Source organism: Notolepis coatsorum, assembly GCF_963971535.1.
Source record: "Notolepis coatsorum genome assembly, chromosome: 6".
Lineage (NCBI taxonomy): Eukaryota > Metazoa > Chordata > Actinopteri > Aulopiformes > Paralepididae > Notolepis > Notolepis coatsorum.
Window position 1 is genome coordinate 186,086,095 of NC_140170.1, and position 22,410 is coordinate 186,108,504.

General features: G+C 38.6%; 1 protein-coding gene across 1 annotated transcript in view; it reads left to right on the forward strand.

Annotated features, from left to right (window-relative positions):
• Positions 1-266: 266 nt before the first annotated feature.
• LOC311229893 (NACHT, LRR and PYD domains-containing protein 3-like) overlaps positions 267-22,410 on the forward strand; it is a gene marked incomplete at both ends in the record, with an annotated part of 106,735 nt that continues 84,591 nt past the window's right edge. Inside the window, 13 exons of the mRNA XM_084315962.1 lie at positions 267-530; positions 1,612-1,686; positions 3,791-3,865; positions 4,645-4,719; positions 5,090-5,111; positions 5,734-5,808; positions 7,748-9,554; positions 14,571-14,744; positions 15,995-16,171; positions 17,342-17,518; positions 18,263-18,436; positions 19,604-19,780; positions 21,029-21,202. Of these exons, the coding sequence (XP_084172088.1) occupies positions 267-530; positions 1,612-1,686; positions 3,791-3,865; positions 4,645-4,719; positions 5,090-5,111; positions 5,734-5,808; positions 7,748-9,554; positions 14,571-14,744; positions 15,995-16,171; positions 17,342-17,518; positions 18,263-18,436; positions 19,604-19,780; positions 21,029-21,202 (3,446 nt within the window). The remainder of the gene's footprint in view (positions 531-1,611; positions 1,687-3,790; positions 3,866-4,644; positions 4,720-5,089; positions 5,112-5,733; positions 5,809-7,747; positions 9,555-14,570; positions 14,745-15,994; positions 16,172-17,341; positions 17,519-18,262; positions 18,437-19,603; positions 19,781-21,028; positions 21,203-22,410) is intronic.

Sequence of the window (22,410 nt, forward strand, 5' to 3'; positions counted from 1 at the left end):
AAACTGTGTTAGATAACGAAGGTTATCCTATAACCCTAGTTATATGAATACTGGCTGAGCGTCTCGCTCTGCCATTATGAGATATCATCTCTCCAGCACCTACTGGGCCCGTGGAAACATTTTACATGCACCTCACTTGCACGTGACCATGCGAGGCGCGATTGGCCAGTATGCTATATAACTACCTATATGCTTATTACAATATACGTCAGGGTCTCAAGATGAAAACATTTACAAGCTTTGTTCTGTTTTACCAGTGATCAACAATGGCAACGCATAAAGAACGACTGTCCAAAATCCTGGACGAGTTAAAAGAGAAGGAGCTGAAGAAGTTCCGGTGGCATTTGAACCAAGAGGTCCTGGAGGGCTACCCTCCCATCCCAGAGGGCCGGCTGGAGAAGGCTGACATACAGGACGTGGTGGATCTGATGGTGCAGCACTATTCTGATGTAGCTGTGAAGATTACAGAGGAGATACTGAAGAAGCTCAACAGGAATGATCTGGTGGAAGTTCTAAAAGCAGGTATTCATGTCAGCCTCTACCTCTTTTATCTTTGAATAAATATGTGTATGCCTTTAGCTTTCAGTGATTTTCTCTCTTGCCTCTGAGATAGATGTTTAAAGGGACAGTTCACATTTTTAGGAAAAGAAGAAAATAATAATATAAGATGTATATCTGGTAGATGGCAATGTTGTTGGTATTCTGCTTTTCATAGATTATCTCTAGCCTAAATAACTGCAGAGATAGATCCTTGTTGATTGTGCATTATTTCCTTCATATCACATCAGTCCTTCATTCACTATTTGATATGTAATATGAAGGGAATATGAATAATATTAAAATACTTATAAAATACATTCTGCAATCTGTTAATAAACTTTTCAATCAATCAATTCAATCAACTATCTTCTTCAATTTGAATCAGTCTCTGCCCTGCAGCTGTAGTAGGTTTATAGATGTGTTCAAACGGTCTTCTCTGTTTTGTGTGGTGTGTTCTAACTTACTTTGTCTTCTCTGTTTTGTGTTCAAACTGTCTTCTCTGTTTTGTGTGATGTGTTCTAACTTACTCTGTCTTCTCTGTTCTGTTCTGTGTTCAAACTGTCTTCTCTGTTCTGTGTGATGTGTTCTAACTTACTTTGTCTTCTCTGTTCTGTGTTCAAACTGTCTTCTCTGTTCTGTGTGATGTGTTCTAACTTACTTTGTCTTCTCTGTTCTGCTCTGTGTTCAAACTGTCTTCTCTGTTTTGTGTGATGTGTTCTAACTTACTTTGTCTTCTCTGTTCTGTGTTAAACTGTCTTCTCTGTTTTGTGTGATGTGTTCTAACTTACTCTGTCTTCTCTGTTCTGTTCTGTGTTCAAACTGTCTTCTCTGTTCTGTGTGATGTGTTCTAACTTACTTTGTCTTCTCTGTTCTGTGTTCAAACTGTCTTCTCTGTTTTGTGTGATGTGTTCTAACTTACTCTGTCTTCTCTGTTCTGTTCTGTGTTCAAACTGTCTTCTCTGTTCTGTGTGATGTGTTCTAACTTACTTTGTCTTCTCTGTTCTGTGTTCAAACTGTCTTCTCTGTTCTGTGTGATGTGTTCTAACTTACTCTGTCTTCTCTGTTCTCCAGGAGTCCAAGCTGAGACAAGATCAACTGACTCAGAGACTGGAGGCACTGCTGGAGCCTCTGGACCTATTGAAACTGGTGAATGAAACATTAATTATAAATGAATGTATCCTGATGTAGGTGGAGAGGCTCTAGTGGTGGGTTTAGATATTTGGCATGTCTCTGTCTGCTAAATGAAATTAGCCCTATCTGCCTGATCCAAAAGAATCAGTATTATTTATAACAGCTTGTAATTTTACTAATATAAAATGTTCTCTAGCAGATGGTATTGTTATTGGTATTCTGCTTTTCATAGATTATCTCTAGCCTAAATAACTGCAGAGATTTGATTTGATTTGATTTGAAGTCTTTATTTCGAACATGCAATGAATACAACAAACAATAACAAAAAAGAAAAACAACTCAATCTGCATGTTCGAAAAGGAGTAGGAAGAAGTATACACTTATTTAATCCTACCCCTCTTCCACTACTCAAATGAGTGTACTATTTTAAACATAAAAAAGAAAAGAAAAGAAAAGAAAAAAAATATATATATATATAAATGCAAAACAAAAAACAAAAACTATATATGTATAAAATAAAATAAAATAGAAACAAAATAAAAATGTAAACACCCGTGAATATCAAGTCCCTTCTTCATCCCTGTACCTTGTGAACATCATTTCCTTATACATCAGTTTGAATTGTCTCATGTTTGGACATTGCTTTAGCACCACATTAAGACTGTTCCACAGTTTCACTCCACATATTGAGATGCAGTGTTTTCTCATGGTAGTGCGTACGTTTAGCACCTTTAAATTGTGTTCTCCCCTCAAATTATAACCCCCCTCCCTATCAAAGAACAATTCTTGAATGTTTCTTGGAAGTGCATGACTTTTTGCTTTATACATTAATTGTGCCGTTTTAAATTCCACAAGATCATTTAACTTCAATGTCTTTGACTCCAGAAACAATATGTTAGTGTGATCACGATAACCTGCAATGTGAACTATCCTTATGGCCCTTTTTTGGAGTATAAAAAGTGGTTGTAGTGTAGACTTATAATTGTTTCCCCAGACTTCAGCACAGTAATTTAAATATGGTAAAACTAGTGAACAGTAGAGAATGTAGAGTGATTTTCTATCCAGGATGTGCTTTACTTTACTCATGACTGAAATGCTTCGTGAGAGTTTAGATTGGACATGTTTTATGTGAGGTTTCCAACAGATTTTATGGTCTATTATTACACCTAGGAATTTATTTTCATAAACTCTTTCAATAATCACATCATTTATTTTAACTTGTACCTGAGTATCCAATCTACAGTTTCCAAACAACATAATTTTAGTTTTGCTCAAGTTCAATGATAATTTGTTTCTATCAAACCATTCCTTCAATTTCTTCATTTCAGATGTGATGACCTCTAAAAGCTGCTGGACATTCTCACCAGAAAAAAAAAGATTAGTGTCATCCGCAAATAAAATACATTTAAATATATTGGATACTTTACATATCTCGTTAATGTACAAGATGAACAGTTTTGGACCCAACACTGACCCCTGGGGGACACCACAAGCAATGTCCAAACATTCAGATTTAGATAGATCCTTGTTGATTGTACATTATTTCCTTTATATCACATCAGTCCTTCATTCACTATTTGATATGTAATATGAAGGGAATATGAATTAATATTAAAATACTTATTTTGTTAACCCATATCATTCCTTTCATTAATACTGAGAAGAAGATAATGAATGCATGAGTGATGTGGTGCACAATGTTACCTTGTTTTATAAGATATTGTGTCAACTATCTTCTTCAATTTGAATCAGTCTCTGCCCTGCAGCTGTAGCAGGTTTCTAGATGTGTTCAAACTGTCTTCTATGTTCTGTGTGATGTGTTCTAACTTACTTTGTCTTCTCTGTTCTGCTCTGTGTTCAAACTGTCTTCTCTGTTCTGTGTGATGTGTTCTAACTTACTTTGTCTTCTCTGTTCTGCTCTGTGTTCAAACTGTCTTCTATGTTCTGTGTGGTGTGTTCTAACTTACTTTGTCTTCTCTGTTCTGCTCTGTGTTCAAACTGTCTTCTCTGTTCTGTGTGATGTGTTCTAACTTACTTTGTCTTCTCTGTTCTGTGTTCAAACTGTCTTCTCTGTTCTGTGTGATGTGTTCTAACTTACTCTGTCTTCTCTGTTCTCCAGGAGTCCATGCTGAGACGAGATCAACTGACTCAGAGACTGGAGGCACTGCTGGAGCCTCTGGACCTATTGAAACTGGTGAATGAAACATTAATTATAAATGAATTTATCCTGATGTAGAGGGAGAGGCTCTAGTGGTGGGTTTTGATATTTGTCATGTCTCTGTCTGCTAAATTAAATTAGACCTATCTGCCTGATCCAAAATAATCAGTATTATTTATAACAGCTTGTAATTTTACTAATATAAAATGTTCTCTAGCAGATGGTATTGTTATTGGTATTCTGCTTTTCATAGATTATCTCTAGCCTAAATAACTGCAGAGATAGATCCTTGTTGATTGTACATTATTTCCTTCATATCACATCAGTCCTTCATTCACTATTTGATATGTAATATGAAGGGAATATGAATTAATATTAAAATGCTTATTTTGTTAACCCATATCATTCCGTTCATTAATACTGAGAAGAAGATAATGAATGCATGAGTGATGTGGTGCACAATGTTACCTTGTTTTATAAGATATTGTGTCAACTATCTTCTTCAATTTGAATCAGTCTCTGCCCTGCAGCTGTAGCAGGTTTCTAGATGTGTTCAAACGGTCTTCTCTGTTCTGTGTGATGTGTTCTAACTTACTTTGTCTTATCTGTTCTGCTCTATGTTCCAACTGTCTTCTCTGTTCTGTGTGGTGTGTTCTAACTTACTTTGTCTTCTCTGTTCTGCTCTATGTTCCAACTGTCTTCTCTGTTCTGTGTGATGTGTTCTAACTTACTCTGTCTTCTCTGTTCTGTGTTCAAACTGTCTTCTCTGTTCTGTGTGATGTGTTCTAACTTACTCTGTCTTCTCTGTTCTCCAGGAGTCCATGCTGAGACAAGATCAACTGACTCAGAGACTGGAGGCACTGCTGGAGCCTCTGGACCTATTGAAACTGGTGAATGAAACATTAATTATAAATGAATTGATCCTGATGTAGAGGGAGAGGCTCTAGTGGTGGGTTTAGATATTTGTAATGTCTCTGTCTGCTAAATGAAATTAGCCCTATCTGCCTGATCCAAAAGAATCAGTATTATTTATAACAGCTTGTAATTTTACTAATATAAAATGTTCTCTTGCAGATGGCATTGTTGTTGGCATTCTGCTTTTCATAGATTGTCTCTAGCCTAAATAACTGCAGAGATAGATCCTTGTTGATAGTGCATGTTGACAGAATTGGCTATGGGGCGACAATAATATGTTCATGAGGCATGGTTTCTATCTTTAGCCTTTAATCGGCGTGGTTTATTATTTACATTGCACAACAGCAGCACATGATATCTTCTCTCCGTGAGAAGTAGATGGGAAGAGACAGAGGGGGAGTTAACCAACTCCTTTTGTACCTCGTACCTGGCAGCAGCATTTACAGCTCCGCCTATAGCGCCCTCCAGTGGAAACAGTTATGCACAGTTAGACAGTTACTCAGTTACTTGCAATCCTATATATAACCTCTAACTTTAACAGTGCATTATTTCCTTCATATCACAACACTCCTTCATTCACTATTTGATATGTAATATGAAGGGAATATTCATTCATATTAGAATACTTATTTAGTTAACCCATATCATTCCTTTCATTAACACTGAGAAGAAGATAATGAATGCATGAGTGATGTGGTGCACAATGTTACCTTGTTTTATAAGATATTGTGTCAACTATCTTCTTCAATTTGAATCAGTCTCTGCCCTGCAGCTGTAGCAGGTTTCTAGATGTGTTCAAACTGTCTTCTATGTTTTGTGTGATGTGTTCTAACTTACTTTGTCTTCTCTGTTCTGTTCTGTGTTCAAACTGTCTTCTATGTTCTGTGTGGTGTGTTCTAACTTACTTTGTCTTCTCTGTTCTGTGTTCAAACTGTCTTCTCTGTTCTGTGTGATGTGTTCTAACTTACTTTGTCTTCTCTGTTCTCCAGGAGTCCAAGCTGAGACAAGATCAACTGACTCAGAGACTGGAGGCACTGCTGGAGCCTCTGGACCTATTGAAACTGGTGAATGAAACATTAATTATAAATGAATTGATCCTGATGTAGAGGGAGAGGCTCTAGTGGTGGGTTTAGATATTTGTAACGTCTCTGTCTGCTAAATGAAATTAGCCCTATCTGCCTGATCCAAAATAATCAGTATTATTTATAACAGCTTGTAATTTTACTAATATAAAATGTTCTCTTGCAGATGGCATTGTTGTTGGCATTCTGCTTTTCATAGATTGTCTCTGGCAGTAAGAGACTCTGTCTTCACTAGTTTAATATGATGATATGTCTCTAGAGAGCAGTAAGAGATTCTGTCTTCACTAGTTTAATATGATGATATGTCTCTAGAGAGCAGTAAGAGACTCTGTCTTCACTAGTTTAATATGATGATATGTCTCTGGCAGTAAGAGACTCTGTCTTCACTAGTTTAATATGATGATATGTCACTAGAGAGCAGTAAGAGATTCTGTCTTCACTAGTTTAATATGATGATATGTCTCTGGCAGTAAGAGACTCTGTCTTCACTAGTTTAATATGATGATATGTCACTAGAGAGCAGTAAGAGATTCTGTCTTCACTAGTTTAATATGATGATATGTCTCTGGAGAGCATGTAAGAGACTCTGTCTTCACTAGTTTAATATGATGATATGTCTCTGGCAGTAAGAGACTCTGTCTTCACTACTTTATTATATTTCTCTCTGGATAACAGTAAAATAGTGTCTTTACTATTTGAATAATAGATGGATGTCAGTAGGGGAAATTATAAATGTATACATTCAAAAACCTCTCAGTAAATCTATATATTCCCCAGTGGTTATGTGGTAAAACTGGTGATTATTTAATGTTGGTATGAAATGCTGAGCACTGGTGTAAATTAAATACACAACACACAAAATCAGGACCAGTTGTGGCCAGGTTGTCAAACCACTAATATATTATTAAGCAATAATGACTGTAGATAACAGAATGACACAGAATATACAAAAGTCTATACGTTATATGTTTCCCACATTTACCAAAAAAATACATTATTGATATCATTGCTGATGAATTTAAGACTGTGTGCCATTATTACTACCAAATGTAATAATTGTGAAAGCCCCTTGAATATTGAAGAGCACTGCTCAAAATTGAACTATTTTATCACTGTTCTATGTTAAATACCCTGTTGTATGTCTGTTCCATTTTATAATTCTTAGTTTATTTCTAAACCGAATCATTTTAAACTATTTTTGTACTGAATGAAACTGTAAACAGAGAACCTATTGGGATACTAGGTCCTAATGTGAAACACTGTGATTTACCTCACCTTGCTCATGCTCGCTTATGACTATATTTTTTACTGTTGTAAAGCACTTTGAACTGCAACTTCTGTATGAAAAGTGCTATACAAATAAAGTATTATTATTATATTATTATTATTTTTTTTTTTATTGATCTTTTTCCCCCTCCTTTTTCCTCTGATTTTCTCCCATCCCAATGTTAGTCGTTATGCCAATTCCCAATCCCCTTCCTGGTCGCTGCGCACTTACCCCCCACAGTCGGTCTGGGAGAGTGGAGGCTATCACGTGCTTCCTCCGACACACGTCCAGCCAATCAACCGCTTCTTTTCACCTGGCAGCGCGGATTCTCACTGAGAGCGCGTAGCGTGTGGGAGGATCACACTATCCCACCCAGGTCCTATCCGCGCTTAGCAGGCGCCCCGACCGAACTGTAGGAGTCGCTGTTTACAACGACCCGGACCCACCCCGCCAGCTTCTCCCACCCTCTAATACTGCCAATTGTATTAGTGTGAACGGCCAGCCAAGCTGGTGACAACCCCGGAGCTGTGAGCTGGATTCGAACAGGCGAATCCAGCGTCAGGGGTTGGTGACGAACGCAATCTCCGTTACGCCACCTGACCGCCCATTATTATATTATTATTAATGTTGTCTATGTTTTCTATCTTCATTCAGAGACTCTTCCTGTGAAGTGTCGTCGTAAACTCAAATCTAAGTTGAAGAAGAAGTGCCAGTCTTTGTCTGAGGGAATCGCTAAAGAAGGAAACCCAACCCTTCTGAATCAGATGTACACAGAGAACCACATCTCAAAGGGAGGGAGTGGAGAGGTCAGCACTGAACATGAGGTCAGACTGATCCAAGCAGCATCCAGGAAGCCAGCGAGCCCAGAAACACTGATCAAACCTGAAGACATCCTTACATCTGGATGGAGAGTGATGATGACAAAGGGAGTGGCTGGCATTGGTAAAACAGTCTTAACACAGAAGTTCACTCTGGACTGGGCTGAAGGAAAAGCCCACCAGCATGTACACTTCATGTTTCCATTCACGTTCAGAGAGCTGAACCGACTGAAGGGGAAACAATACAGCTTGGTGGAACTTCTTAATCACTTCTTCTTGGAAACCAAACAAGCAGGAATCCGCAGCTACGATGAGTTCACAGTTGCGTTCATCTTTGATGGTCTGGATGAGTGTCGACTTCCTCTAGACTTCCACAACAACGACGTCTGCACTGATGTCACAGAGCCAACCTCAGTGGGCGTGCTGCTGACAAACCTCATCAAGGGTCATCTGCTTCCCTCTGCTCTCATCTGGATAACTTCCCGACCTGCAGCAGCCAATCAGATTCCTCCTGAGTGTGTTGACATGGTAACAGAGGTACGGGGGTTCACTGACCCACAGAAGGAGGAGTACTTCAGGAAGAGATTCAGTGATGAGGAGCAGGCCAGCAGAATCATCTCACACATCAAGACATCAAGGACCCTCCACATCATGTGCCACATCCCAGTCTTCTGTTGGATCACTGCTACAGTTCTGGAGAACATGCCGAGAACAGATGAGAGAAGAGAGCTGCCAAAGACCCTGACTGAGATGTACATCCACTTCCTGGTGTTTCAGTCCATACAGGCAAATAACAAGTATCATGGCAGCGTTGAGACAGATCCACGCTGGAATGAAGAGAGCAAGAAGATCATTCTGTCTCTGGGAAAACTGGCTTTTGAACAGCTGGAGAAAGACCACCTGATCTTCTATGAAGAAGACCTGACAGAGTGTGGCATTGATGTCAGAGCAGCCTCGGTGTACTCAGGAGTGTTCACACAGATCTTCAGAGAGGAGAGAGTGCTGCACCAGGAGACAGTGTTCAGCTTTGTCCATCTGAGCATTCAGGAGTTTCTAGCTGCTCTTCATGTCTTTTTCTCATTCATCAGCAGAGGTGTCAATCTACTGTCTGAACCAGGGTCAACCTCCTGGAAGAAGCTCTATCGGTCTGCTGTGGACAAGCTGGTAAAACACACACCTGAATACCTCTTCTATCGGTCTGCTGTGGACAAGGCCTTACAGAGTGAGAATGGAGACCTGGACCTGTTCCTCCGCTTCCTGCTGGGTCTCTCACTGAAGACCAATCGGACTCTGCTACGAGGCCTGCTGCTGACACAGACAGGAAGCGGCTCAAGGATCAATCAGGAAACAGTCACTTACATCAAGCAGAAGATCAGGGAGAATCTGTCTTCAGAGAGAAGCATCAATCTGTTCCACTGTCTGAATGAGCTGAATGACCAGTCTCTGGTGAAAGAGATCCAACAGTACCTGAGCTCAGGAAGGCTCTCCACTGACAAACTCTCCCCTGCTCAGTGGTCAGCTCTGGTCTTTGTGTTGCTGACATCAGAAAAGAAGCTGGACGTGTTTGAGCTGAAGAAATACTCTGCTTCAGAGGAGGCTCTTTTGGGACTGCTGCCAGTGGTCAACGCCTGCAGTAAAGCTATGTAAGTGTTCCGTCTAGATAATACCTAGATAATTAAGTGTTCCGTGTAGATACTATCTAGATAATTAAGTGTTCTGTGTAGATACTATCTAGATAATTAAGTGTTCTGTATAGATAATACTCCCTTGATTAAATTAATTATTTGTCAGGGATAGTAGCAACAATCACCATCATCATCATTAGTAATTAATTTAGTATATCACTGTTAAAAGTAGAATGTGTAATGTAGTCAAACAGTGACCTCTTGAGCCCTTCTCGGTATTGCACTTTGTTTAAATATTTTGTTTTGGTCTGATGTGTGGTTTAGTAACTTACTGTGCATTTCTCCAGGCCTCTTTTTTGGCAGAGCTTGAGGTGTGGTCAGCAATAGCAACCCAATCCATCCCTATACCCATTCAAACCCAACCTACACATCAGACCAAAACATGTAAAAGTGCAATCCCAAGCGGGGCTCTCTAGAGGGCTTAGATGTCACTGTTTGATGGCATTACAGAGTCTACCGTTAATATGATGGATGGAATAAGGGTCTAGAAGGGTACTCGGAGAGATGTCCGTCTAGGCTACAACATGTATTAGCCTACACTTCATTCCTGTCATGAATGGATCAAGACCCTCCTCTGCCTGCACATTTCCTTCAACTGTGGAATCGCTGTCCCACAGCAGTGCTCACTCAAGCCTTTAGGCACTGAGACGTCTGTGTTAATGAACCATAATAGCGCACCTGATAATTACTTCTACAGCTGTGACTGGTCACGGTTACCTTTATTTATATAGCACATATAAAACCAACCGAAGTTGAACCAAAGTGCTTCACAGTACAAAGAAACTGACAAAGTCAATACAATACAATAAATACACTAGATAGTCACAACAGGACCAGGGCTTAACAAGCCTCAAAAAGCCAATGAAAGCCTGAAGCGAACATGAAGCGATGAAGTGATGTGGTCACGCTTCTTTGTGCCAGAGGCACGCAGCAGCGCTTACAATTTTTAAAGCAATTAAAGATATCTCCTGTTTTGGATTTTCTCCGTCCCTGGAGACTGCCAGTGGGTGTGGAGAATAGTGTAGTGAGAAAGTGGTGTGGTTTCTGGCCAGACCAGCCATCTTGTTTCATGAAATATCATACATTGTAAATGCTTCACCCATAAACAAAACACTGCTAAGCAAACACAATGTTGTTTTAACAAGAGATTGTTCTGACTATTCTGAAACTAACTGAAACTAGGCTATGGTTAGACTAGTGTATTCCTGGCGTTTTTTTATACGTTTTTGACGACGTTTCATGTCCTATCTACACAGAAACACGTTTTTTGGCGTTTTTTTGTGGATACGGCTGAAACGCAAAATTGTGTTTGCGTTTGGAGATACGCAAAAAAACGAGTCGACAAACAGCGTGTAGTCAGCACCTAGCCGTTGTTGCGAAAACGCCCATGCGCAGTAGATACCATCTGCGTGCCCTTCCGGTGACAGCAGAGTGTGTGTGTGTGTGTGTTTGGGACAGAGCTCCGTGTCCCAAATAGCTTCAGCTACCATGTGTTGTCAAGTTATTGTTATAAGGACCCCAGTCCAAGCTACAACAGTCTGCATTCCCTTAACAATTGTTTGTATTGAGCCGTATTGTATTGTACCCATATGCAATATGTTAAATAAAGTTTACATCCATTCATTCTGCTAGCATTACCGATGGCATGAGCAGCTGGCTAACGTGAGCTATCAGGATTCAGACCCTGTTAGCTCAGAGTTCCTCTTTCAACTTAAGAAGCATTAAACAAAATGGCCCAGTCATCTATTCACCTTTGTTTAATACACACAGCGTTGTCTCTAATGTTATCTAACTACTGATAGCTCGCGATATCATCAGTTTTGATGCTGGCTAAGTAGCGTGAGCTAACGTTAGCTTCTAGCCACAATGCTATATTGTTATAATGGCATACTCCATTGACGTTAGCATGCAGCTAACAATGCTACAATGCTACCGATCGTTTTTTAGCCTAAACTATCCGCTCTTGGTGGTCACTTGTGTTGATGTTAGTTTTGTTTCATCAACAAATGACAGGCAGAACACACAGTGAATGTATCCGTTTTGTTTATTGCACTTTTATTAGGCTTTGCTGAAAAAAGAATTGCTGCATTGAGCAAGATGGTGGCGCGGCATAGGCGCCTGCCTTATTGACATTTTGCTGGAGCTTCCAGGAAGTGTATTGGCACATTCGTTCTGATTGGTTGAAATTGCCTTCATGTTTGCCACCTACTGCCACCTACTGCTTTGGCAGTGTACTACATCAGTGTGCTCTGGTGACAAAAACGAAAAAAAAACGAAAGTGTGACTCGAGGCGCATGACGTCGCGGCGATACGCGGCGATGCGTATAAGAAAACAATACGAAGATGATACGAAAGGTGTAACCTCAGTTTAAGGTTTATCAACTACGATACAAGGTTCATTCTGGCACTTCCATGTTGTAAAGTGTTGCTAGAGAGCTGATTACAGGAGTCTAGGTGATGCTGAAAATAACTGCATGTGTCACTGAACAGTTTAACAAACCATGTATTGTACACACAACCCATAGCCATACAGTAGTGTAGTGGCTTCTTGTAGGTCAACCAGGTAGTGTCTTTAACATGCACATTCCAAAAAATCCAAAACGAGATCCAAGGTATTATGAATTAAATTATAGATTTATTTTAAGCATCTAAATAAAACACCAAAAGAAAGATTCCAATACTCATAAATAATAGTATTCTAACACTGATGTGGTTTAAAGAAAAATGTATGACCTGGCACCTTCACCAAACATTTTTACCATGCCTAGGCCTTCTCTTCCTGCTCATTAAACCACCTGAGATTCCAAGAGTCCCCGCCCCTCACTCTCAACATGCACTACCGGCCTTTGGACACTAGGTGGGGTAGATGACTACAGAGGGGCAGAAACAAAATGTAAACAAATGATAGATACACTAAGAACACAATAGAATGGCTCCAACAAGTAGTGTCCATCACTAAACATGAAGCGGTTGTGGCATAGGCATATTTTAGCCAATGCAACAATGAGACCGTTGGGCGGTTGATCAGACATTCTTTCTAGTAATGTGTTGGTTCACATTGATGCCTGTTGTATTTGTGTGTACAGTTACTCAATGTTCATGGTGGCCAGAAACATTCACATCAAGTTGATCAAACTTGCAGAGGAAATCAGAGGAGTCAGGTAATCATGTAGGATTGGTAGTTAATGTAGGAATGGTTGGATAAAGTGATCAACTCATTTGGATAGTGGTTCTACCAGGGAGTCATTGATGTAGGACGGTAGTTTAAGTTGTAATGGTTGGTTATAATGATCAACATATTGGAACAGTAACAGAGTCATTGCTGGACACAGTGGGGCGACCAGGACACAGTGTTTTGTTCCTGTGCATTTTTCAAGTCAAGTCAAGAGTTTTAATTGTCACGGCATACAGGTATACAATGAAATGCGGGTGGTCTTGCCCGCAACGATGTGCAATACAGTGGTACATATAATAGAATCAAAAGAAGAAACAACATTGTGCAGTAACAGATAGCAGGTAACATGGAGTGACATCTCGGTATCTGTACATAGTTATTTACAGCGCATGTGTGACATGCTAGTTAGCTTTGGTAGTGCAATACACTGTTCCTGTTATTCTAATTTAAAGTGTCCTTTCCTTTGGCCATAAGTGTGCGTGTGTGCGACATGAGTGTGTGCCCGCTCATGTTAAAGTGTTAAGTGGCTGCTCGTGTGTGAGCGTGCACAGTGTGCGTGTCGTGTGTGTGTTCATGTGTGCTTGTGTGTGGACAGTTCAATGTTCTGAGCACTCAATGTACATTGTTCATGGCTCTGATATTGGGAGTAAATACAAAACTGGGCTCCTTTGCTGATTTATGTAAAAGATAACTGTGGTCGCAGAACCTTTGATGTGGCCAGATTTGAGAGCTTCATCAATAACCGGTTTGATGATGTTGCGAGTGAATGTCCTGGGGCTGTTGCTGGATTTCCTGTATGTACTGGTATCAGACAGCTGTCACATGGCTTCAGTGTAGTGAAGGACACCTACAGCTCCACCTTTTTATTGGCTGGTTGGATGACAATGGAATTGTCTTATTGTTGCAAATCCAACTCAAATGAAAATTAAATAAAGTCGGCCATAGGACTGTCACGCTGTGAGAGTCTCCAGGGTTGGTTTTAGTCTTGGGGCCATCTTAGTTAACGTTAGCAACTAACGTTAGCTTAAGATCCAGTAGGTTTACAGTGGCTTTGGCAAACAGGGATGGTGAGGATTTTAAGCATGTTAGACACATTGGACCCGTTGTTAGCATTCATTATCCATTTTCAACAACCTCCTGCTCATATCCAAAATGGTCCCACACTACTGATTTAAGTCATATTTTTTGCGGATATAAATACTTCCTTCTACCATTTTGGTTTTCACAGCATGTCTCCTAATGCCTGTGTGGCTGTTGGTGGGAGTGGCATACACACAGATTTTCACTGCACATACTGTACAAACAGTGTAACTTGTTGTCACAGGGAAACGTCAAACATAGGGCTGAATAGCTAGATATCATAGCTTTAAGGTCTGCGCTGCAGTGTGCAATATGAAATGACAATTGCATGTTTTGATTGAGAAAAATATATTGGAATTTGGATTTCTTTTCAACCTGGGCGGGCCTCCTGAGTATAGGGCCTAAGTATGCTCACTGGCTGGTACAGCGAAACAATGCCGGTCTCATTCTCCAAGGACTTACGACAAAAAGGGCTTTCTCTTAGGGCCATTTGAGACCTTTTCGGGCCGATTTTGGGATTCACCAACCGTCCCAATAAAACATATATAATTAATATTATATTATAATATATTGTCTATATTCATGTCTTGCCAGGAAAATGTTTCTATTAAGTATTATTGCTACCACTTTATTTTAATTTTCTTAATTTAAAATGTTTCCCTGTTTAAATAAATACAAATTAAATGTTTCTGGTTTCCTTCCCATCCATCTTCATTCAGGCTGCGTGACTGTGGCCTCTCAGAGAGCTGCTGTGAAGCTCTGGCCTCAGTTCTCAGCTCCAAGTCCTCCAGTCTGAGAGAGTTGGACCTGAGTAAGAACGCCCTCCATGATTCAGGAGTGAAGCTGCTCTCTGCTGGACTGAAGAGTCCACACTGTACACTGGAGACTCTCAGGTCAGTCTTATATGAAGCCACATTTTACTCAAAACAAATCAAACAGAATATTGTATACTGGTTCATTTTCTAAAAACAAAACAAAATATACAATATATTGGTGTTGTTACGATGCTGGAATGTGTAAATATTCCTGGGAAAATATTGATATTCGATAACATGAGGCCCTTTTTAATTTATTAGCTTCATATACATCACTTTCTTTGTTGTTCAAATACAGCTGGTAGGGTTATAGGCTGTGAGTGTGTTGTTTTCATTGTGTGCTGAACTTCTCAGCTTCTCTAATTCTACAAGCGAAATATCACTATTCTTTTTAAACATAACAAACAAAACAAAATATACAATACATATTGTTGTTACGATGCTGGAATGTCTAAATATTCGTTTAAAAAATATTGATTTTCGATACCATGAGGCCCTTTTCAATTTATTAGCTTCATACACATTACTTTATTTGAGGCAACTGCTCCATAATGCGGCAAATTAGTATTGAAACCGTTTCAAATATTCAGTATCCATATGTATTGAATTTTGTTTGGACAGCACTAATATATATATATAAATGAGTGCATTATTAAATAAAGTTATCTGTAAACATCCAAAACCAGCTCTAACTTTGATACCTTTGATTCCTTGAAAAATATTAATATTTGATCCCATTTTCGATACCACAGGGCCTTGTTCAGTTTCTTAGCTTCATATACATTGTCATCTTATTTTGATGTTCAAATACAGCTGGTAGGGTTATAGGCTGTGAGTGTGTTGTTTTCATTGTGTGCTGAACGTCTCAGCTTCTCTAATAATTTCAGAGAAATATCACTGTTTAAACATATTTCTTTTCATATGTTAGATTAGGTCTTAAAAAAATTATTATCAATATATATTGAAAAATCTATATATTTTACAACACTATATAAGAACAAATTATTACATAAAGGCATTTGTAAACCTAAAACCTGGACGGGCCTCCTGAGTATAGGGCCTAAGTATGCTCACTGGCTGGTACACAATGCTTCCTCACACTGTGTGCACGGGTGTAATTAATTCCTAATTCACACAACCTCATATTGTGGTTGTTAATGAAAGTTCATTCATATTCATCTACTTTCCCCTCTTTTATTTTCCATAAATGTTTCTATTAAGTATTATTGCTACCACTTTATTTTAATTTTCTTAATTTAAAATGTTTCCCTGTTTAAATAAATACAAATTAAATGTTTCTGGTTACCTTCCCATCCATCTTCATTCAGGCTGCGTCACTGTAAACTCTCAGAGAGCTGCTGTGAAGATCTGGCCTCAGTTCTCAGCTCCAAGTCCTCCAGTCTGAGAGAGTTGGACCTGAGTGGCAACTACGACCTCCAGGATTCAGGAGTGAAGCTGCTCTCTGCTGGACTGAAGAGTCCACACTGTACACTGGAGACTCTCAGGTCAGTCTTATATGAAGCCACATTTTACTCAAAACAAATCAAACAGAATATTGTATACTGGTTCATTTTCTAAAAACAAAAAAATATATACAATATGTATTGGTGTTGTTACGATGCTGGAATGTCTAAATATTACTGGGAAAATATTGATATTCGATACCATGAGGCCCTTTTTAATTTATTAGCTTCATTTATTGCATGGCGTTTTCACATTCGCCGAAATGCTTGCTTGTGATTGGTCAATAGCGCGCGTCAGAGGTCCGATATTACCCGATAACGGACCTCTGCCGAGCAATAATGACCGCTGTGCGCAGCTGTTCGCAAAATCAAGCCCACTGACATCAGTGCAATCAGACACTGCCGGCTGCCGGGGAAGCTGCTGGGGGGCGGAGCGACGAGCGGAGCCAGAACCAGTGTTGCGAGTCGATGTAAAATGAATTAGGTATATTGTTAGTAAGTTAGCCATGTAATAAGCGGGATAATGTATAGCTATACTCGATCATTGTCGCAAAATAATTGACCTTCACTGCGTTTAGAACACCTCGCCAAGGCGGCTCGGTATTTTAAACTCTGTGTCGGTCAATTATTTTGCGACAATGACCTCGTAGCTATACATTATCCCTTACATACATCACTTTCTTTGATGTTCAAATACAGCTGGTAGGGTTATAGGCTGTGAGTGTGTTGTTTTCATTGTGTGCTGAACGTCTCAGCTTCTCTAATACTTTCAGAGAAATATCACTGTTTAAACATATTTCTTTTCATATGTTAGATTAGGTCTTAAAAAAATAATTATCAATATTGAAAAATCTATATATTTTACAACACTATATAAGAACAAATTATTACATAAAGGCATTTGTAAACCTAAAACCTGGGCGGGCCTCCTGAGTATAGGGCCTAAGTATGCTCACTGGCTGGTACACAATGCTTCCTCACACTGTGTGCACGGGTGTAATTAATTCCTAATTCACACAACCTCATATTGTGGTTGTTAATGAAAGTTCATTCATATTCATCTACTTTCCCCTCTTTTATTTTCCAGGAAAATGTTTCTATTAAGTATTATTGCTACCACTTTATTTTAATTTTCTTAATTTAAAATGTTTCCCTGTTTAAATAAATACAAATTAAATGTTTCTGGTTACCTTCCCATCCATCTTCATTCAGGCTGGGTTACTGTAAACTCTCAGAGAGCTGCTGTGAAGCTCTGGCCTCAGTTCTCAGCTCCAAGTCCTCCAGTCTGAGAGAGTTGGACCTGGGTTTCAACGACGACCTCCATGATTCAGGAGTGAAGCTGCTCTCTGCTGGACTGAAGAGTCCACACTGTACACTGGAGACTCTCGGGTCAGTCTTATATGAAGCCACATTTTACTCAAAACAAATCAAACAGAATATTGTATACTGGTTCATTTTCTAAAAACAAAAAAATATATACCATATGTATTGGTGTTGTTACGATGCTGGAATGTCTAAATATTCCTGGGAAAATATTGATATTCGATACCATGAGGCCTTTTTTAATTTATTAGCTTCATATACATCACTTTCTTTGATGTTCAAATACAGCTGGTAGGGTTATAGGCTGTGAGTGTGTTGTTTTCATTGTGTGCTGAACGTCTCAGCTTCTCTAATACTTTCAGAGAAATATCACTATTCTTTTTAAACATATTTCTTTTCATATGTTAGATTAGGTCTTAAAAAAATTATTATCAATATATATTGAAAAATCTATATATTTTACAACACTATATAAGAACAAATTATTACATAAAGGCATTTGTAAACCTAAAACCTGGGCGGGCCTCCTGAGTATAGGGCCTAAGTATGCTCACTGGCTGGTACACAATGCTTCCTCACACTGTGTGCACGGGTGTAATTAATTCCTAATTCACACAACCTCATATTGTGGTTGTTAATGAAAGTTCATTCATGTTCATCTACTTTCCCCTCTTTTATTTTCCAGGAAAATGTTTCTATTAAGTATTATTGCTACCACTTTATTTAAATTTTCTTAATTTAAAATGTTTCCCTGTTTAAATAAATACAAATTAAATGTTTCTGGTTTCCTTCCCATCCATCTTCATTCAGGCTGTTCGGCTGTGAACTCTCAGAGAGCTGCTGTGAAGATCTGGCCTCAGTTCTCAGCTCCAAGTCCTCCAGTCTGAGAGAGTTGGACCTGGGTAGGAACAACCTCCATGATTCAGGAGTGAAGCTGCTCTCTGCTGGACTGAAGAGTCCACACTGTAAACTGGAGACTCTCAGGTCAGTATTATATGAAGCCACATTTTACTCAAAACAAATCAAACAGAATATTGTATACTGGTTCATTTTCTAAAAACAAAACAAAATATACAATATGTATTGGTGTTGTTACGATGCTGGAATGTCTAAATATTCCTGGGAAAATATTGATATTCGATACCATGAGGCCCTTTTTAATTTATTAGCTTCATTTATTACATGGCGTTTTCACATTCGCCGAAATGCTTGCTTGTGATTGGTCAATAGCGCGCGTCAGAGGTCCGATATTACCCGATAACGGACCTCTGCCGAGCAATAATGACCGCTGTGCGCAGCTGTTCGCAATCAAGCCCACTGACATCAGTGCAATCAGACACTGCCGGCTGCCGGGGAAGCTGCTGGGGGGCGGAGCGACGAGCGCAGCCAGAACCAGTGTTGCGAGTCGATGTAAAATGAATGAGGTATATTGTTAGTAAGTTAGCCATGTAATAAGCGGGATAATGTATAGCCTACTCGATCATTGTCGCAAAATAATTGACCTTCACTGCGTTTAGAACACCTCGCAGAGGCGGCTCGGTATTTTAAACTCTGTGTCGGTCAATTATTTTGCGACAATGACCTCGTAGCTATACATTATCCCTTACATACATCACTTTCTTTGATGTTCAAATACAGCTGGTAGGGTTATAGGCTGTGAGTGTGTTGTTTTCATTGTGTGCTGAACGTCTCAGCTTCTCTAATACTTTCAGAGAAATATCACTGTCTAAACATATTTCTTTTCATATGTTAGATTAGGTCTTAAAAAAAATATTATCAATATTGAAAAATCTATATATTTTACAACACTATATAAGAACAAATTATTACATAAAGGCATTTGTAAACCTAAAACCTGGGCGGGCCTCCTGAGTATAGGGCCTAAGTATGCTCACTGGCTGGTACACAATGCTTCCTCACACTGTGTGCACGGGTGTAATTAATTCCTAATTCACACAACCTCATATTGTGGTTGTTAATGAAAGTTCATTCATGTTCATCTACTTTCCCCTCTTTTATTTTCCAGGAAAATGTTTCTATTAAGTATTATTGCTACCACTTTATTTTAATTTTCTTTATTTTACATGTTTCCCTGTTTAAATAAATACAAATTAAATGTTTCTGGTTACCTTCCCATCCATCTTCATTCAGGCTGAAGCGCTGTAACCTCTCAAAGAGCTGCTGTGAAGATCTGGCCTCAGTTCTCAGCTCCAAGTCCTCCAGTCTGAGAGAGTTGGACCTGGGTGGCAACGACGACCTCCATGATTCAGGAGTGAAGCTGCTCTCTGCTGGACTGAAGAGTCCACACTGTACACTGGAGACTCTCAGGTCAGTCTTATATGAAGCCACATTTTACTCAAAACAAATCAAACAGAATATTGTATACTGGTTCATTTTCTAAAAACAAAACAAAATATACAATATATTGGTGTTGTTACGATGCTGGAATGTGTAAATATTCCTGGGAAAATATTGATATTCGATAACATGAGGCCCTTTTTAATTTATTAGCTTCATATACATCACTTTCTTTGTTGTTCAAATACAGCTGGTAGGGTTATAGGCTGTGAGTGTGTTGTTTTCATTGTGTGCTGAACTTCTCAGCTTCTCTAATTCTACAAGCGAAATATCACTATTCTTTTTAAACATAACAAACAAAACAAAATATACAATACATATTGTTGTTACGATGCTGGAATGTCTAAATATTCGTTTAAAAAATATTGATTTTCGATACCATGAGGCCCTTTTCAATTTATTAGCTTCATACACATTACTTTATTTGAGGCAACTGCTCCATAATGCGGCAAATTAGTATTGAAACCGTTTCAAATATTCAGTATCCATATGTATTGAATTTTGTTTGGACAGCACTAATATATATATATAAATGAGTGCATTATTAAATAAAGTTATCTGTAAACATCCAAAACCAGCTCTAACTTTGATACCTTTGATTCCTTGAAAAATATTAATATTTGATCCCATTTTCGATACCACAGGGCCTTGTTCAGTTTCTTAGCTTCATATACATTGTCATCTTATTTTGATGTTCAAATACAGCTGGTAGGGTTATAGGCTGTGAGTGTGTTGTTTTCATTGTGTGCTGAACGTCTCAGCTTCTCTAATAATTTCAGAGAAATATCACTGTTTAAACATATTTCTTTTCATATGTTAGATTAGGTCTTAAAAAAATTATTATCAATATTGAAAAATCTATATATTTTACAACACTATATAAGAACAAATTATTACATAAAGGCATTTGTAAACCTAAAACCTGGGCGGGCCTCCTGAGTATAGGGCCTAAGTATGCTCACTGGCTGGTACACAATGCTTCCTCACACTGTGTGCACGGGTGTAATTAATTCCTTATTCACACAACCTCATTTTGTGGTTGTTAATGAAAGTTCATTCATGTTCATCTACTTTCCCCTCTTTTATTTTCCAGGAAAATGTTTCTATTAAGTATTATTGCTACCACTTTATTTTAATTTTCTTAATTTAAAATGTTTCCCTGTTTAAATAAATACAAATTAAATGTTTCTGGTTACCTTCCCATCCATCTTCATTCAGGCTGTTCGGCTGTGAACTCTCAGAGAGATGCTGTGAAGATCTGGCCTCAGTTCTCAGCTCCAAGTCCTCCAGTCTGAGAGAGTTGGACCTGAGTAGGAACAAGCTCCATGATTCAGGAGTGGAGCTGCTCTCTGCTGGACTGAAGAGTCCACACTGTACACTGGAGACTCTCAGGTCAGTATTATATGAAGCCACATTTTACTCAAAACAAATCAAACAGAATATTGTATACTGGTTCATTTTCTAAAAACAAAAAAATATATTCAATATGTATTGGTGTTGTTACGATGCTGGAATGTCTAAATATTACTGGGAAAATATTGATATTCGATACCATGAGGCCTTTTTTTTATTTATTAGCTTCATATACATCACTTTCTTTGATGTTCAAATACAGCTGGTAGGGTTATAGGCTGTGAGTGTGTTGTTTTCATTGTGTGCTGAACGTCTCAGCTTCTCTAATACTTTCAGAGAAATATCACTGTTTAAACATATTTCTTTTCATATGTTAGATTAGGTCTTAAAAAAATAATTATCAATATTGAAAAATCTATATTTTTTACAACACTATATAAGAAAAAATTATTACATAAAGGCATTTGTAAACCTAAAACCTGGGCGGGCCTCCTGAGTATAGGGCCTAAGTATGCTCACTGGCTGGTACACAATGCTTCCTCACACTGTGTGCACGGGTGTAATTAATTCCTAATTCACACAACCTCATTTTGTGGTTGTTAATGAAAGTTCATTCATGTTCATCTACTTTCCCCTCTTTTATTTTCCAGGAAAATGTTTCTATTAAGTATTATTGCTACCACTTTATTTTAATTTTCTTAATTTAAAATGTTTCCCTGTTTAAATAAATACAAATTAAATGTTTCTGGTTTCCTTCCCATCCATCTTCATTCAGGCTGCGTGAATGTAAACTCTCAGAGAGCTGCTGTGAAGAGCTGGCCTCAGTTCTCAGCTCCAAGTCCTCTAGTCTGAGAGAGTTGGACCTGAGTGACAATATCTCAGGAGACTCAAGAGAGAAGCTGTTGTCTCTTGGACTGGACAAACTCAGGTATGTATTGTTTATCTCTGGACCAATACATTGAACAGTGGTTTTAAATATAAAAAACGACCAGATTACAAAGTAATTTCCACAGAGCGGAGATTGTTCTGGTCAACAATAATAGATTTAGTGTACATTGGAATATTTTATCTATTACCTCATTTTCTAAATGGAATTCTATTTGTAATTATGCAAATAACAGTTTAATCAGACAGGTTCTGCCTACAGTGCTGAATGCTGACATAGGGTGTGTGTGTTGAGATGACCTTGCAGCCTGTGGTCATGAGATGATTCAGGGTTTTTTTTCAGAAGAGATTGTTTCTTCTTC